This window comes from Lagopus leucura, unplaced genomic scaffold (assembly GCF_019238085.1).
Source record: "Lagopus leucura isolate 7727_CA_CO unplaced genomic scaffold, USGS_WTPT01 Super-Scaffold_100157, whole genome shotgun sequence".
Taxonomy (NCBI): domain Eukaryota; kingdom Metazoa; phylum Chordata; class Aves; order Galliformes; family Phasianidae; genus Lagopus; species Lagopus leucura.
The window spans coordinates 37,032,554-37,049,164 of record NW_024962334.1 but is presented as its reverse complement, the minus strand read 5'-3'; the positions used below and the strand labels follow the sequence as shown (position 1 = coordinate 37,049,164).

At 44.1% G+C, this 16,611-nt stretch overlaps 1 protein-coding gene across 4 annotated transcripts in view; it reads left to right on the top strand.

Moving 5' to 3' along the window:
- The first annotated feature begins 254 nt into the window (after nucleotides 1–254).
- ITGB1 (integrin subunit beta 1) overlaps nucleotides 255–16,611 on the top strand; it is a 41,728-nt gene continuing 25,371 nt past the window's right edge. For 2 of the 4 annotated variants that reach the window (XM_042888300.1, XM_042888299.1), the window contains exon 1: nucleotides 6,424–6,558. In XM_042888300.1, coding sequence (XP_042744234.1) covers nucleotides 6,439–6,558 — 120 coding nt within the window. In that variant the 5' untranslated portion in view covers nucleotides 6,424–6,438. Of the gene's footprint in view, nucleotides 346–4,366; nucleotides 4,427–6,423; nucleotides 6,559–16,611 lie in introns of those variants that run through there. The other 2 variants (XM_042888302.1, XM_042888301.1) reach the window with 2 other exon arrangements.

Below are 16,611 nucleotides of genomic sequence, written 5' to 3'. Positions count from 1 at the left end.
CGCTGCCCCCGGAGCGCCCTTCCCTCGCTCCCTACCCCCAGCCGCAGCCCAGAGCGCTCCTCCCCGCCCAGGGCTTGACGGCAGCGGGGAGGAATGTATTTCCGGGGCGGGCAAAAAAGCGGCTGAACGCGGACCTTCCCCTCCCCTCCTTTTTCCACCGCCGCGCGCGCCGGGCTCCCCCCGCCCCCACCCCTGAGCGGCGCGGAGGTAGCGGGCGGTCCGCAGACGGGCGGAAGGACGCGGAGCGAGGCCACGCCGCGCCCAGCGCAGCTCCCGGGGTAGAGCCGGAGCCGGGCGGGCCGGAGCGCGCCCCCTGGCAGGAGCGGCGCCGCGGCCATGGCCGAGGTAGCGGGAGGACGGGGCGGGGGTTGGAGTGGGGAGCGAGCTGAGCGCTGCCCGCCTTGGCGCCGGGGCGGGAGAAGAGCGCGGCTCCTCGCGGTGCCTCGCGGTGCCGCCAGCCTCCTCCCGCCGCGGGTCGGCCTGCCTTGGGCTCGGGGGCCGGCGCTGCGGTCGAGCTGGAAGGTGGCGCGCCCGGCCCGCGGCTTCCTGTGGCGGCGGGACGGCGGGTCGGGCCTCCCGGGTCGGAACGGCCCTTTGTCCGCCCGGAGCCCGGCGGGGAAAGTTTAACGCCACTTCGGGTGCCGGGCTGCCGGGGCGACAGTGGGGCCCTGTGACGGCGTAGGGGCAAGGAGTTACGGGAATAGGGTCAGGAAGAGTGAGTCGGTGTAGGAAAGTGGATGTCTATCTTTAGGTTTTTGACCTGCACGGGGCTATCGAAAATTGGCAGATGTTAGAAGGGCTGTGTGATCGTAATGCAGCGTTTCCACTTCTAGATACGCTCAACTTTGTGCGTATTTTGCTGTTAGTTGGCTGTGAGCATGGGCAGCCCTTTAGAAGCTTACCTCGGGATGAAGTGGGAATGTGAGGCCTCTGTGCACCGTCTGGTTCACGTGGTGATAACTGAAGTGGCCTAAAACAACCGGAGCACCGCGTTCTGTCTGGTGCGGCCCCCTGATGTGCAGGATGGCAAGTTACTCCCCGACTCACTGGTTAGGTTGTGTTCAGACTCAATGTCAGATGTCTTTATCTAGTAGAACCTTGTCTGACCGCCTGTCGGACTCATCAGCTCAACTTGTGACTGCTTTTCTTTATGAAAAACATCAAACATTTCTTCACTTCTGAGTTTGTCCGTGATATTATCCAACCCATTCATGCCAGCACACGTGCACATACCTGATGGGTGAAAATGTGGATTTTCTGTTTGATTTGCTTCTGGTGCTACAGTCCTGTTGTTGCCAACACACACAAACCTTGGGAGGAGGAATCATCTGCATTCAGGTCAGTGGAACCACGCTGGCTTAACTGCACGTGCTTAAGTGAAGAAATGGAGTTGGGCTTTACCTAGGTGAGAGCAGTTTGGAGTCATCTGTGCTCCTGGCACATTAACCATCTGGTAGGTGAGGTAGGTGGGGGGGAAGGTTGGTTGTTGGTTTCCTACTGTGAAATGAGATGACTTGGTGGCAATTTATTTAAAAGAGCTGTTTTGCTTCTAGAAGGACTTAGATGAAGTCAAACAAGACTCACCATTGTGAAGACCTTCATTGTCTGCATCCATCACAGTGATGAAACTGATGATTCATTGTCCTGTCGCTAAAAAATATTCTTTGCCTCTGGCAGATGATTAAGTAGCATTTTGCAAGCCTGCCTAGAGCTCTATTTTTCAGGGTTGCAAAAGCTGTTGGCAACACACAGGCAAGACAAGGCGTGTTCACCAGGAGAGCACCACCTTCAGCCATTGTCCTTTCCAAAAGTGTTTCATGTGGTGGAAGGCGCGCACCCGGCAGGCTGGTAGGGTGAGAGTATGCCTTAGTCAAAGCTGGTCTGGGAGTGCTGTGCCACCCGGGGGATAAATAAACTCATTTCAGCAGTGAAACTCAGAGTTACAAACCTGGTGTTCCTTCTAAGCGCAGCCAGGGAGACCTGCACATGTATTTGTCTGATCTGGCATAGTGTTCCCAGTCATTTGAAGGATGAATTTGGAGGGACAGAAGTTTTTCTCTAGAGTATTCATGATGTTCTGATGTGAGTGCAGAATTCTAGTGTTGGTCTTGCTGAGCTTTAAGTGACTCAAGTGGTTAATGTTCTGCCACTTCCTTTGGGAAGTGATTCCCACAGCTGAACACAAACTGTCCGGAAACTTTTCCTGCTGTTCTTTCTTTCTTGGTCTGTGTTTTCATCCCAGTGCTCTCAGCCATCCTCCTGGTACTTCATGTAGGGGGTAGCTGCTTTCATGCCGTTCTAAAAAGAGCACATCTCCTGGAACTGAGGAAGTGGATAGCTTGGGTAGCAGAAAGGCAAGCTCAGAGGGAACAGTGCTCTCCGGGGCTGGCACATGCTGTTTGCTGTGTTACCCTGAATACAATTTCCTCACTGCCTCTGGTATGAATGCTCTTCAGTTGTTTGTAAATAGTTGTCATGCCTCCCTTTTCCCTTTGGATTTGGCTAAGTGGTGTGCATGGACCCGCCTGTTGCAGGCTCCACGCTGTCCAGGTCTCAGCACTGTGGCCTTCAAAGGTTGTTCTGGCTGTGATAAGGATGGCTGGAGTACCTGTGCTGCCGTGGGGCCTTTTTTGACTCCCCCTTCCTTCCTGGTGCTAGGAGGTTGGCTTCTTCAGTAGAAGCACTGCACACCCGTGCACAGTGCCTGGAGCAGCCGCTGCTCATTTCACCATCACAAGTAGGAGGCTGATTCACAGATTGTTGCGAGAGACCCACAGGAATCGTGGAGCCCAGCTCCTGGCTCCACACAGGACCACCCAACATTCAAACCACGTGTCTGGATGCCGAGCTGCACTGCCTTCAGTTCCATACAAGCTCAGGGAAAGTGCTGCACCCAACATGTGGTTTGGGGAATGGACATTAGTGGGACGAGCAGAGGCAGGATGGACCATTGCCAGTAATTGATATACCCTGCCTCCTCATCCTCACCATCCCTTTCCAGATGCGTTTTGTACTTCTTCCAAATGAGAGCTGCTGTTACAGACACTCAGACATTACAGAATTACTGTTAAAATGACATTTTATTTATTTATTTATTTATTTATTTCTGTGTTAATTAAGTGTGGCAAGCTAGCTGGCATTGAGATCTATCGTGCCTTTTCACATGGCATTTGGAACAGACAGTGGTTAGAGCCAGAAAAGAGGGAATCCAGGCTTGGCAGTAGTGGAGCCTATTCTGCTGTCATTCTCCCTTCTGGAATTTTGGATGATGTATGTATTTGCTGATTTACGTATTCATTTATTAGGTTGGCCATTCCTTTTGTCACACTCTTTGTATTTAGGAGCTGTACTGATTCCTGGAATGTAGGGGAAAAAATTCACTGGTAGAGATCATAAAGCAATTACATAGATTTTTAAGAATTATTTGGTTAAGGCAATGTATAGATAGATGTTTTAAATTGTCTTTTTAGAAGTACTATAATGTACGTAACTATATATGTACTGTTGTCTTAGGTGTTTTCATGCCATCCACCACTTTCTGTGCCCCTGCTGAAATTGCCATCTCCCACTGGTAGAAAGCTCATAGTTGGGTCTGTTTTTTTCTGTCTCTCACTTCCCTGTGCTGACTGTGTGCTTGTCTCTACTCTGCCTTGATTTAAGACATTTCCTAGTGGTAGTGTTCTCATTAGTGGTTCTAACATTGCTGATCCGGTGTTTATGTACTTCAGAGCCGTGTACATGAGCACGTGTATCTTAAGACTACTTAAAAAAGAGGCTGTAGCATAGGGGACACAGAGCTGTTATTACTGCAGAGGATATTTGTTATTTTTCAAAAGAATGTGAGAGTCTCATGAAATTTCAGGAGGACAGTAGATGAACGCTTTCTGCACTGTGGGCTTGTGTTGGCAATGTCTTGCCCAGATGTAGGACTCCTTTTGTGACAAAAGAGTTGAAGTTGGCCAGTTTGTTCTAATAGTAATTCATGACATCTCTTATTGGCCAGTATAATGTCACTTTTTTTCTGTGTAGTTGTTCTTCTCTCTGCCTTGCTCAGTTTTGTTCTGTATTCTGTTGCAAACTTTCTAGAGAAGGTAACCACAGCTGACCACAACATTGCCCAGTGCCTGTGAGTTGTCATGGTTATGGACATACTGGGGGTGGCCATACAGAGTCATTTGCTGTCCTCAGAAATGGGAAGTCAGCTCCTACTTCTTGTTGGTTGTAGTTTGTGGGGTTCTTTTCCTCCTCCAATTTCTCCTCCATAGGCATAGCCTGGCAACCTAAACTGCTGCAATCTTAAGTCCAGATGAATTTCCATTGAGACTTCTCTCTAAATGTGTTTTTTTTTCCTCCAGGGATGAGTAGTAGAAGTATCAGAAAAATGTATGTCCAGCTTCACTGTGAGAAAACAACGTGTTTTAGCTGTGTGAGTTTCTAGCCTGATGTAAAACGTGTATCAGCTTGCTTGCATTTATTTTGGAAATGTCATGCAGAGAAAATGAAAATTCTGACTTCTGTGAATGAAGAAGTGGCAGCAGGCGCCTCATTATGTATCACTAAATGATACCGCTGTGTTTTTCACTATTAAGAGTGTTCTCTGTAGAAAATTGTTACTAAACATACTGTATTTTTTTTAATAACCCCCTCCTCTTACTTTTCTGCTCTTAAAATAATTAGAATGATTTTGTGGGCTTTCTGGGGCTTTTTGTTCTCCTCTGAACAAACTGAAGTTCTTTTAGATTGGGAGAGATGGGGGAGTCACTATTTGAGTACCAACTTTGCATAAAAGCAGGCAAGTGGCTTTGTGAGACTGTAATACTGATGCTTACTTTTAGGAAGGTAATAGGTTTCTACGTGACCTGTAATCGTCTTTGAGACAGAAGGACCTTTTTGTGTATTAGAGCAATCATTTTGTCTCTATCTTTCTCAGTTTACTAATTTACTAATGACTTCAAAAAGGCTTATGAAATATATTTTCTGTCTTAAAAGTGGTCTTTTTTTTTTTTTTTTTTTTAAGTCCAACAACAGCAGTGAGACATCAGTAGTATTCTTGTGGTTTTTGTTAGTGGGAGAAGTTTCGAGTAGTAAAACAGGCAGGATTCTCAACTTTGTTATTGCTAGGAAGAGCTAAGAAGAGAGTGGTGTTTTCTCACAATCATTTTCATTCTTTTCTTTCTCCCTTAGAAAACGTGCTTATATTTGATAAATTAAAGCAGTTCTCTGCCAACAAATAATTCCTTTACTGTCTATAGTAATTTTCCCCATGCTTCTGATTAGTGAGACCCTGCTTAACTGCCGATTCTCCTCAAATGCACAAAATGCACATAAGCTGTAGCATGCTCAATATAGCATTGCCCCCCTAAAAAAAATTAACGTGGTATTTGTAATGTGTTTATTTCATTCTGGGTTGGTACAGGATCGCTTATGCTTAACTTTGTCCTAGGTTTGTCTTAGCTTATTTTTAACTTCTGCTCACAATGGTATCTGGTATATAAACAGGAAGGCGAGCCATCGTTTGTATGGGCTCCTACTGCATTAAACTGCAAGGTTGTGTGTGGTATACATGCTGTGTTTGAGTACTCACATGTAGGTAATTTTCTACTGTGCCTGTTAACAAATGATTTTTTTTTTTACCTGTAAAGCTGTGCAAATAATGGCACTTTTGATGTGGAAGTCAAACTGAAAAAGTGAAAGTATCTTCTTTTCTCATCCTTTGTGGTAAAATCAGAAACAATAATTATATATTGGGCTGAACTGAAACACTGAAATCATCCTCGTGCAAAAATGACTGATTTGTGGTTATTTAAAAAATGATGAAAAATAATTACATGAGCTCAATTTAGGAAGAGTTAGTATTTCATTTAGGAAATGGTGAGACTGTGAGTCAAAGGTAGCATGTTGGACAGTTTGTGCATCTTGCCCACAAGATCGTGGCTATGTAAAACAAAGCAGCAATGGCAGTGGGGTGGTTTGGTTCATACAACCATGACTTCAAGGATGTGGAGCACCATTTGTGCGGAGGAGAGATGCTGCATGATGCCATCCTGCCAAGCCATGCAGTAATGCAGGTGGTGGGAGGTCTGCAGGAGCCGTAGAAGGCATTGGAAGGATCTGGTGTGGTGGCAGCTTGGCCGGCATCCCCTCTAGACTCAATTGCTCAAGTATTAAATTGAACAATATCCAGTCTCTGCCTAGACCCTCAGCTGTCTGCTTCTAGCACTCTTTGGTACAGGCTGTGGTGTGAAGATAGTACGGCTGAAAGGAAACCTATTTCTGAAGTGGAGGTAAATACAAAAGATTATCATCTTTATGATGTTAAATAAAAAGAGCTTTCCGGGGAATGAGAGCTGACACATCTCTGTAGTTGGTTGTGATTAAATTTGCACTGCATTCTGCAGTGGGATGAGCTAGTATATTATCACAGCATTCAGTGCTGGAATGACTGAAGACTTTGCACGTGTCCAGTCCGCAAGTGAAATACCCCTTCTAATGATGGTAGAAAAGAGAACCAAGGAAGTTTTTATTAGCGCAATACACAAGATATCAAGTGTAAGCAAGGTGAGTTATTTGCTGCCTTTGAAGCAGTGTGTTCTAGCTGCTTTTTTTCTTTTTTTGACTGAAGTTATGTTTTCCGTTGTATTGAGAAATTAGTTTTGATGGGCCTGGGAGAAAGTCAGGAATTTCCTTCTCTGAGGTTTCTCTGTTGTTTTTCATAGAATCATGGGATGGCTTGGATTGGAAGGGAGCTCAAAGATCAAAGATTTTACAAGGCTGTATTTAGTGTATGTGCTCACTTGTCATTGTGAGTCAAAGACTGTCCAGATACTGAGAGGAGTTCTGTAGCTCACCTCCATAAAACACGAAGCCTGAGCGTTTTTTGAAATGTCAGTTTGTTGGTTTTGTGTTTTAAAAATCTATCCTTACTTACGCATGAATGTAACCTTCATGCAAAATATGTGTCACACTTACGGAGTTGCATCTTCTTTTACCGTGCAGGTCAAAAATGGGGCATATTTTGTCTATGTTGTTTTTGTCAAATAAAAAACTGTGTGAGAAACAAGTTTTCAAGAATTTCATTTTCTTGGGTGTGGACTCAAGTGTTTTAAAAAACAAGGAAACAGCAAATTTCCTTTTTCGGAAGAATGTGCTATCCTTACCAGCTATAGGTTGTTTAAGCGGCATCTTAAAATTGATAAACAATGATGAGCATTGTTTTTTCTCTGTGTATGTATCTCCCTGCACTGCAGATGCGGCTTACTTACATTTTCAAAGGCTGAAATGAAATGTTACATAGCTGTGTTGCTGACCTCAGCAGCTTCAGTGAAGGACTCTGCTTTAGCATTAAGGAGTAACTTTAGCATGTAGAATTGCTGCCAGCACTTTACTTTTATCATGGCCAGCTGCCCCTTTGGAATAGTGTCTACATGGCAGTAAAAAAGCTTGCTCAGATAGTGGCTCTTTTTGGTGCATAATTCACAATGCAGTTTCACTTTCTAAATGAACAGTGTCAGTATTTAATATGATTAACATTTTCTTGTAGCTGGAAGGAGTTGTAATGCTGTAATGCAGAGTTTAAAGAGAAAAAAAGAGCACATTCATTAGAGAGAGCTCAAAACTGCGGTAGGCGAGTGGCTTCAAATTGAGCTGAATATGGTACTTCATAAAGTGTCCCAGTACCCACTGAACCACAAATTCAACTGATCGTACATTTTATTTCCCTAAGAACATGGCCCTGCAGCACTTCACACCAATGCAGGTCCTAATTCTTGTGATCACACTCTCCCTCCTGTCTGTAGCTTGTGGTCTTCATTGTACCTACATCAGCAGTGGAAGTCAGCCCAGCTGCTCCCATGTCTTGATTAAAAAATCAGTATTCAGTTAGATCAGCTTCTTTGGGGGGGTGACCGCAATCATCACTAGTAACGTTCTGTAGGTGAAGGGGAGGAATTGGAGAATGTGGCTAATGAGAAGAGTGTGAGACTGCAATGATCCACAGTTTAGTTGGCGTTAAGTGTTGTGGAGCCTTCCACATCTGCTGGGTGGGATTGGCCACAAGTTAGGGATGAATGGTGCGAAGTCTGGAACTGGGACCTAAAGAAGCATCTCCATTCAGCAGTGCTGGAGTGGGAGATCTGTTCAGATGTGTGAGAAACCTCCTCTGTTACTGCCCTTTGCTGTCCCCTCAGAAGGGGCCTGTGGGCTCCAAGCTTAATGTCCTGCTCTGGGAAGCAGCAAAAGTGTATTCTTAGACAAGTTATTCAGGCAAGGACTGCTTTTTATGAAGCGTTTTATGATGGATCTCTTGTAAAAAATAAATAAAACAAAAATAGCCATTTTAGGATTGACGTAGTTTTTTTTCCTCAGATGGGTGAGCTTCTTGCCAGTGCTCAGGCTTCCAGATTGAAATGTAGGAGAAGTCCAGTGTTGCAGTGTGTGCTTATACCTAGCCAGATGTTGTTGTCTGTGTTCTAATCATGGTTGTTTTTGTTATCAGTAGGTAGGTATGTAGAATAGATACAGATCTACAAAACCGTATCTTGGTAGGATGACCTTTTTGTTGTTATGAATTCTTCGTGTTCGCTTCCCTGACTATTTACCCAGTATTCAAAGTGTGTTGGGGATCAGAGTTGTTTCAGTACCAGCCTCATTGTAAATTGCGATAGAATAGTGAATCTTTTTTAAAATTCACAATTTAAATACTTAGATACTACATATAAACATTCTGCTAGGCGCTTGTCATTAGAATTTTGAAGTGAAAAATAAACAGCACCCAAAAAGCTTGATGGGATTTCACTCTGACAACCGCTGTGACGTTTTCTTCACTGTTCATCTGTCCACTTGGTCTGCTTTGGTCCACTGAAGCTTCCAGAAAGTCGGTCTTGCTGTGGAGGAGGAGTGGGCTGTCTCAAGGCACCCACCCCCAGCCTGCACAACTGAGGTGCTGGTGGGCGCTGGGACCTGGAGCATGGGGTTCAGTTTTGGAGGTGGGGATGCAGCACTGTGGTTTCTTTTAGCAGCAGTTGGCTTTCATCTTGGTTTTAGTTGCCGAAACTGCATCAGAGTGTTAATGATGGTTACTGGCGGGTAATGCTGCCATGTAAAAGTGGAGTTTCCGTTGAGTTTGCACTCTGTGGTGTGCCAGCCCATGGCTTCCTGTAGTACCTGCAGTGCAGCAAGCAGTACCCTGTATTAACTGACAGTTTCTTTCACTTCAGAATGTACTTGCCCCTCTTCTGCTTTCTGCTTAAAACAAAAGCTTGGATTAAAGTGAATTTAGCCAGGCGTTAGGATGGCTGTGGAATATTGCTAAGGCACTGCAGCCTTAGAAGCATCAATTACAATCAGCTTTGTTAAGTGTGATATTCCTATGTTTAACTAAACTTTTCCCTGCGTGTGGGTGAATGTGAGGCTTGAGTTGCACAAAATTAAATAGGCTCCTTATGGGAGTAGTAAGTGGTGCAGATTATGTAGGAATCTAATACTTCCACAAGGAACAAGCACCCGTGTTTTCTGCTAGAATAGCTTAAATCATTTGATAGCATTCCTGATTGTAACCTGAGCTGGAAATGCTAAACTTAGCTGAGAAGTGAGGTATGCTAGCAAAACCGATGCAAACAAGCTCAGTGCTGAATGCATCTGTCCCCACGCAAAAGTGTCACATTAAGCAAGAGGGGAAATTAAATTATTGTGGTAGAAATTGCTGGTGGGTCACAAAGCATATGAAATGTGACACAACAACAGATGTTTTGGTTTATTTTAATGCAATTGTGTTAAAAGGTGCTTGTATAATGAAAAACCTGTGTATTTCTTATGGAAGACTGGCTGCTGATAGCAGTACAGGCACAGTAAGGAGTCCTATGAAGCTGTGGAGGTGGTGTGCTTAGAGTTTGGGCTATTGAAAACTTCTCCTAACAACAGGTTGGGGAACATTTTTGTTAGTGAAGACTCGTGGAAAAAAAAAAAAGTAAGTTTTGTTTCTTGAAACTTAAATGTTGCCATATAAAAGAGGAAGCTTTCAAGGTACACATCTATAGGAGCTGCTGTTAGAGAAAATATTAGTCTCAACCACAATATCTTTACACGTGGTCTTGCTCTTGGTGCTTCTGCAAGGCTGAGCATCTTGGTGATGTGTTTGCATGCTACCACAATCAGCATAATGAACAGGTTTTATTGTTTTGTGCTTGCTTGAAATTCAGGGATATTCATGATGTACTTGTAGGAATCGCAGCTTGATGCAGAGAGATTGCACTGATATGGCATTTATTAAAGAAAGAAAAATGGGGAGGTGTTTACATTTTTGGTTTTTTTTTATTCAGTATTTTTGTAAGCATCATAGTTTGAGAGGTGTAGAAAAACAAGAAGTTACAAGCTGGCCTTTCAGAACAAGGTGTACGTGTTTCAGTTGAAGCTGGGAATACTGAAGATGTAGATAATAAACAGTAAAAGCATATTGGTCTATAAATATCTAAGGTGTGGGGGGCAGAATGGCAAGGCCAGACTGTTTTCAGTGGTGAGTGGAGACAGGACAAGGGGAAACGGCTGGAAACTGCAGCATAGGAAGTTCCGCACAAATGTGCGCAAGAACTTCTTTACAGTGAGGGTGACGGAGCACTGGAACAGGCTGCCCAGGGAGGTGGTGGAGTCTCCTTCTCTGGAGATGTTCAAGACCTGCCTGGATGCCTACCTGTGCTACCTGCTGTAGGGAACCTGCTTTGGCAGGGGGGTTGGACTCGATGATCTCTGGAGGTCCCTTCCAACCCCTACAATTCTGTGATTCTGTGATTCTGTGATATTGCCGTTTTTTTTTAATTCAATTAGACATAGCTACAGGCTCTGCCTGCTCTGCTTGAGAATATAAGAAGCAGTGTTTCTCTTCTAATGTAATGTTGAACATTAAGCATAGTGTGCCTGTTTGTTAGTCATTTTCCAAAACACATCTTATTTTATAAACACTTACCTGTGGATAAGTCACTTGTAAGAATGTGTAAGTAAACATGTGAAAAAAAATAATATTTTCATGAGAAAGAGCACCTCGCTTGGCTCTTTATCTTTTTCTTACATGTGGTGATCGTGGGCAGGCTGCTTGTTATATGAGTCTAAGTACTACTTGCCTTACAAGCATCAAGATGCTTTCCAGAGGAACTCCTAGCTGTGGAACTTTGGCTTAAAACTATGTTTCAGCAGTTGAAGAAAATGTTACTCAAATACACTCTTTGCCTACGCCATAATAAACACATACTGTTTGAAAAATATCCCTACTTCAAAAAATGATGCTTATGAACCAACATCTGTCCTGTCTGTACCACGGTACTTTCCAAAAGGCATCTCAACAAGGGCAAGAGATCCAGGTTGCTCTTGGTGTTTGCTGCCTCGACAGATGAAAGTTCTTTGTCACTGAGGTCTTCACATTGTCCCTGTACTCTCTTTTCTCCTCTCATTCTGTTACTTTGTCACTGTCATCAGCATGGAATCTGGACTTGAGTCTCTTTTTCTTTTTGGAATATATTTCTACCTTCAAAAGGCAGAAGTAATCTATACAAGTTAGTGGAGTACTACACAACTTCTTCTTGTCTGTATTCAGTTTAGTTTAGGATTGCAGCTGATTGCAAGGGTATTTTTGTTGTTCTTGGTTTTGCCTTAGTGCTATAAAATATCTGGGAACCACTAGCACCTCTTTGCTGTACTCTGCTACCAGTAAATATACCATGTCCTCTTGGTTTTGTCTTTCTTGGGTTGGAGAGATGTCACATAAAACCACTGTGGGTGATAAATATTCTTCTGAAACTTGTTCCGACAATAGGGGAAATCTGTGTGTTCTATCAAAAAAAGTCTCCATCCCCCCATCTCCGTGCAGCCAGGCACCTAACTTGAGCAGATGTGTTTCCATTCAGAGATTCAAATCAAGACCAAAATGTATTCTTCAGAAATTTACTTAATCATTGTTCATTCCACTACTTAAAACTGCTATTATGTTGAAGGCTCCCATGAAATCTGGGAACAAATACTAGCAAGTACTGCATATAAAGGAATGCTGTGACCCAACTGTGTGTGCTTGTTAAGTTAGCCATTCTGTTTTAAAGTAGTGTCCTTAGTAAATTAACAATCAGAAACCACATCCTTTAAGCATACAAGCAGATATGATGTCCAGAGGTCCCTGTCTGTTCCCAGAAGCTGTGGTCGCAATGATAAGTTGATGATGATAAGTGCTCAAATTCAGGTATTCAGCTGAAGAAGCGAAGTGACACAAGCACATACGGGGTTTTTAGTAGTGGTTTAAAACCCATGGGTGTTTTTTGGAACCCAGTGCCTGCAGGCGTCCCTTTTTGGTGAATCTTGGGCCACTTAATCTCCTATGAACTTTTCTACTGCTGTAAGTACAGATTAACTATGGGCAGTTACCTGCTGTAAGATCTTAACGAGACTGAGCAAACCAGTTGTGTTACCAGGTGTGTTTGCCTACCTTACTACGCACAGAGGTGGATTCTCGCTCCCTTGCAGAAGCTGCAGAATTGTGATACATCTCTCCATGATTGTCACATTCAGAAATGTGTATTTTCATCTTTTTTTTTTTTTTTTTTTTACTCCTAAATCTGCGGGGGATTTTCTGAACAAAACAGTGGCATGCGCTGTGTCAGATTAACCTCAGATAAACATGCTTGAGCATTTGTTCTCCCTACCTGAGAAGAAAATTGGTTTCCGGTAGGTTTTTAACTCCTTGTAATTAAAATTTAAGCCCTAACTGGTGTATTATATGCGATATTATATACGCAGACCCTATTCTTATGCGTCTATATTATTTTAATAGGATGCATCACTGCAACCACGTGGCTATGGAAGTACTTACCATGGATATTTGTTGAACATGCTTGTTGTATTCCATTAACCTAGAGATGATGACTGACAAAGAGAAATGAAGCCCAGCATGAGGCACTGCTGGTTTTTTATCCTGTAGTTTCGCAGCAGCTGAAGCCGTTGTGCTTAAAGCTCTTTCAGGACACAGTTTGAGTAAGCAGTCTCGATGTGATGATTTTTTGCGTAAAAACTGTTTCAGTACTGAAGAATTTGTTATTTTGCCTGTTGATCTGGGTTAATGTTCCATTCTTTCCGTGTTACTGAGGTTAATCTCTGTGAAGCTGCTGGGGAGTTGAGAGCATCCTGGGCTGGGTGATCCATCCGTCCATCCATGCAGCAGGTCACTGTGAGCAGGCCCGTGTCTGGTGTTCCCGCATGAGCTGTGGTGCTACCAGTTACCGGCTCCCGCTCCTAAGCCTGCACTTCTGAGTCCTCCTGGGCTGTCTGCATCCAGCTCCCTGCCCTGCCCCAGCTGCCCCTGCCTGCAGGCAGCCCAGCCTGCTGATCCCTTAGCTAAGGGCAGTGGCCGCCCTGTGGGAGCACGCCCTCACCATGCTGTGCAGCAGGCCGAGTCCATAGCTGGCAAACAAACAGCGCTGTGGGGCGAGTGAAGGTTTTACTTCTTTGATAGAGATAGGCTGCTTTTCAGCTGTCAGTTCTGACCCCAAATCTCCACTTCATGTGGAGATTCGTGTGTCACGTTATTTCTTGTTGTGGTGGACCTAGGATTCGCTCTGGATGTGCTCTGCAAGCAATGTGTTCTAGCTGGAATCAGTGTCACAGTGACATTTGACATAAGTAAGGTAGCTGCTGAGGTCTCAGATGAAGACCACCTATTGAAGACTTGAAGTTGGAGAATCCACAGCGCACCTTTGGATAAAAAGCCTAAGATTAAGTCCATGGTGCAAAACACTTCTAGTTTTTGTACCTGTGTGTTTTGAAGTAATGTACCTCTCTGAAAATAGAGGAAGAGGACACCATTTTGCCACCATTTTTTTTTATAGTGATTTGAGGCTTGGCAATGAAGCACTACACAAGCAGAAGGTATTGTGCTTGCAGGCATTGCATACTGAGCAAATTTGGGTTTGCAGTGAATGACAGTGGCTGCAGGAGGTGTGGCTGGTTACCAGGACTGCTGCTAGCAGTGCAGGTTGGTGTTAGAGGTCTGTAGTACATGTTCTGTGTCACCAGGTTTGGTTGGTTCCTTCAGTTAAGAAAAATGCTGTGTCGTTTCCTTCCACGTCTCAGAATTGTGAATGGGATTTGTTCTGCCAGTCTCTAAAAATCACATTGAAATGTTGGGCTTTTCACTAAGGCCAGTTAGCCTTCTGGAGTGAGTGAAGAGAGAACTCTTTCAGCATCGTATCCATTGAGCCTGCATCGGGTGTCTCCAGAGAGTATTCAATTCTGCTTATTTTAGGAACGTGCCTCTTCCTGCTTCTTTTATAAACAGGCTGGGAGTGGGGGCTGACCTGCAGGCATTGGTCCTGCATGCAGCCCCGCGGTTTTCCTGCAGAGAGCTGTCCTCTGGCTTGTGCCAAGGCTCTGTTCCTCCATCCCCTTCTCACTGCTTCTGCCATGGCAGAGTGAGCATTTCTGCACCCAGAGGTTTAAACCAGCTCCTTGCTTGGCTGGATTAATGGCTGTGTAAACATTGACTCACTTCCAAAAGAGATCAATTTTGTATAGCGTTTCACAGTCAAAATTAAACCCATGAAAACACCCCATGCCACAGAGATGTCAGTCTTCACAAAGTGCAAACGCTAGTCCAAAAGTGCAAGTTGCTTATTAATTTCTAGATTTGTAGGTTTAGAGTGGTCTGTGGGGATGTGGCTGTCAGTGGGGCAGGGTGTGTGGTTATTGCCTCAAAAAGGTGGCTTTTGCACAGCAACTTTGCTCTTGCCGGATATCTGACCTCGAGATACTTCCCTGGTGTTCTGAAGCGTGGCCACATGTTTTGATGTAAAGCTGCACAGCGAGGCATGAGGCTGATACCTCAAAGTTTTTGGCTTTCCTTGATGGTGCATGTTAGCTCCACAGCCCACCTGGGCTCTGCTTACAGCATGGATCAGTGCTGCAGTGGCTGAGCATCTCAGCCATCAGTACTTGATTTCTCAAGAATTAGTGCTCCTATAATTTTCATCTGTTTTGTTGGTTTGTTTTTTTTTTTCTTGATCCCATTTGCCCATTTAATGCTCTAGATGCAATTCTAAAGCTGCAAAAGGCTTTCATCCTGTGGAGGAGATTTAATTTTTAAACGTGTGATGATTAGCAGAATAGAAAGGTGCTGATATTTGATTTGCAAATTCAGAATTAGTCTCACTACAGAGAAGTAATTCTCCTTTTCTCCCATTGCAACTTGATGAGTCTCTTGTTTGAAATTAGAAGCTGCAGGGATTTCCATAAATGTGTTGATATGTTTATTTATTTATTTATTTATTTTCAGTGAAAAAGGTCTACTCGAGTGTGTTTGATGAGGCAGTTAGTGAAAAATCTTGGAAAGCGCATTAAAGATTTCAAGGTTATGTCCATGTTTGTCTTCCTACAATACTTAACAAAAATAGATTACCATTAGCAAACATACAGAAGTAATTTTAAGATCTCTTTCTCAGCAGCACATGATTTGCAGCCTATTAAACAGGCTCCAGCTGGTCATTTAGCTGTTAAATAGGGGGATGTTAGTTCCTGGCAAGCTTACCTTTTGAATGCTTCAAGCTGCTTTTTTTTTCCAGGGGGAACCTTTTTCAGGGGTTCTGTGATATTTTTCTAGTGTTTAATTTGAAAAACAAATGAGTGTAATGGGAAAATATATAGATCTTGTGCAAAATGTTTTTTTCTCTTAACAATGAGTTATATTCTGTTGCCATGTTCTGTGGTCAAATACTGACACGTGGTTTAGTTCCCACTCCACCACAGGTTTCCAAAGGTTCTTTTTAACCGTCTTGTGCATCCAGGCACCCTTCATTTTGCTGTATGTCCATCACATAAAGCCTGCAGCTCAGCAGTGCCAGGTACTGAGCAGTGACATGGACTTGCCCAGCTTGCTGGAGTAAGCCGGCATGTGGCTCTACTCACATTAATCCCGGCTGCACCCAAATCAGCAGCCCGGTCCTGAGGTTGTTCAGTTCCTGGGCAGATGGAAAAGCTGTTAAGTGGAAGATGAAGGAAGTGAGCCCTTATGGGAGGGCGGGCTGCTCAGTCGCAGCCTTATATGGGAAAGGACGTTTTCCTTGTTAGCTTTACGGGGAGCCGGTGCCCAGAACTGCATTCATCACGCAGATGCATTTCCACAGGAACATTTCTTTTCCAAATTGTCTTAGTCATAGTTTTAGCACTGTGTCACATCTTTGCTGGCTTATTTATATAGTCTGCGTGGGCTTGCTATACCACTGCTGGTCTGCCCTAAAAAGGTGAACTGTTTATAATTTTGGCCAACAAGGCAGTACTAAACCAATGCAGGCAGCTTCAGGCTTTATTCTTGCTGAAAAGACCTCCCCACTGTGGTCTGTACTTAAAGCCAAACGGCAGGAGCAATTCTTCCCTTCACAGGGGGAAGTGAGGTTTGTTGAGTGCAACATACAGTTGGTGAAACCCGGCAAGAAGGAACCTAAATCCTAGCACATCAGTAAGGCTTTCCCCTCAGGGCTGCTGGTCTGATGAGAGTGCTCATGTTCCTTGTGGCTGCTTCCCCTGCTGACCTCCATTCAGGCTCATTCTCAATCTTCTGCCTGCACTTCCTGGACCACAATAACCCTCCCG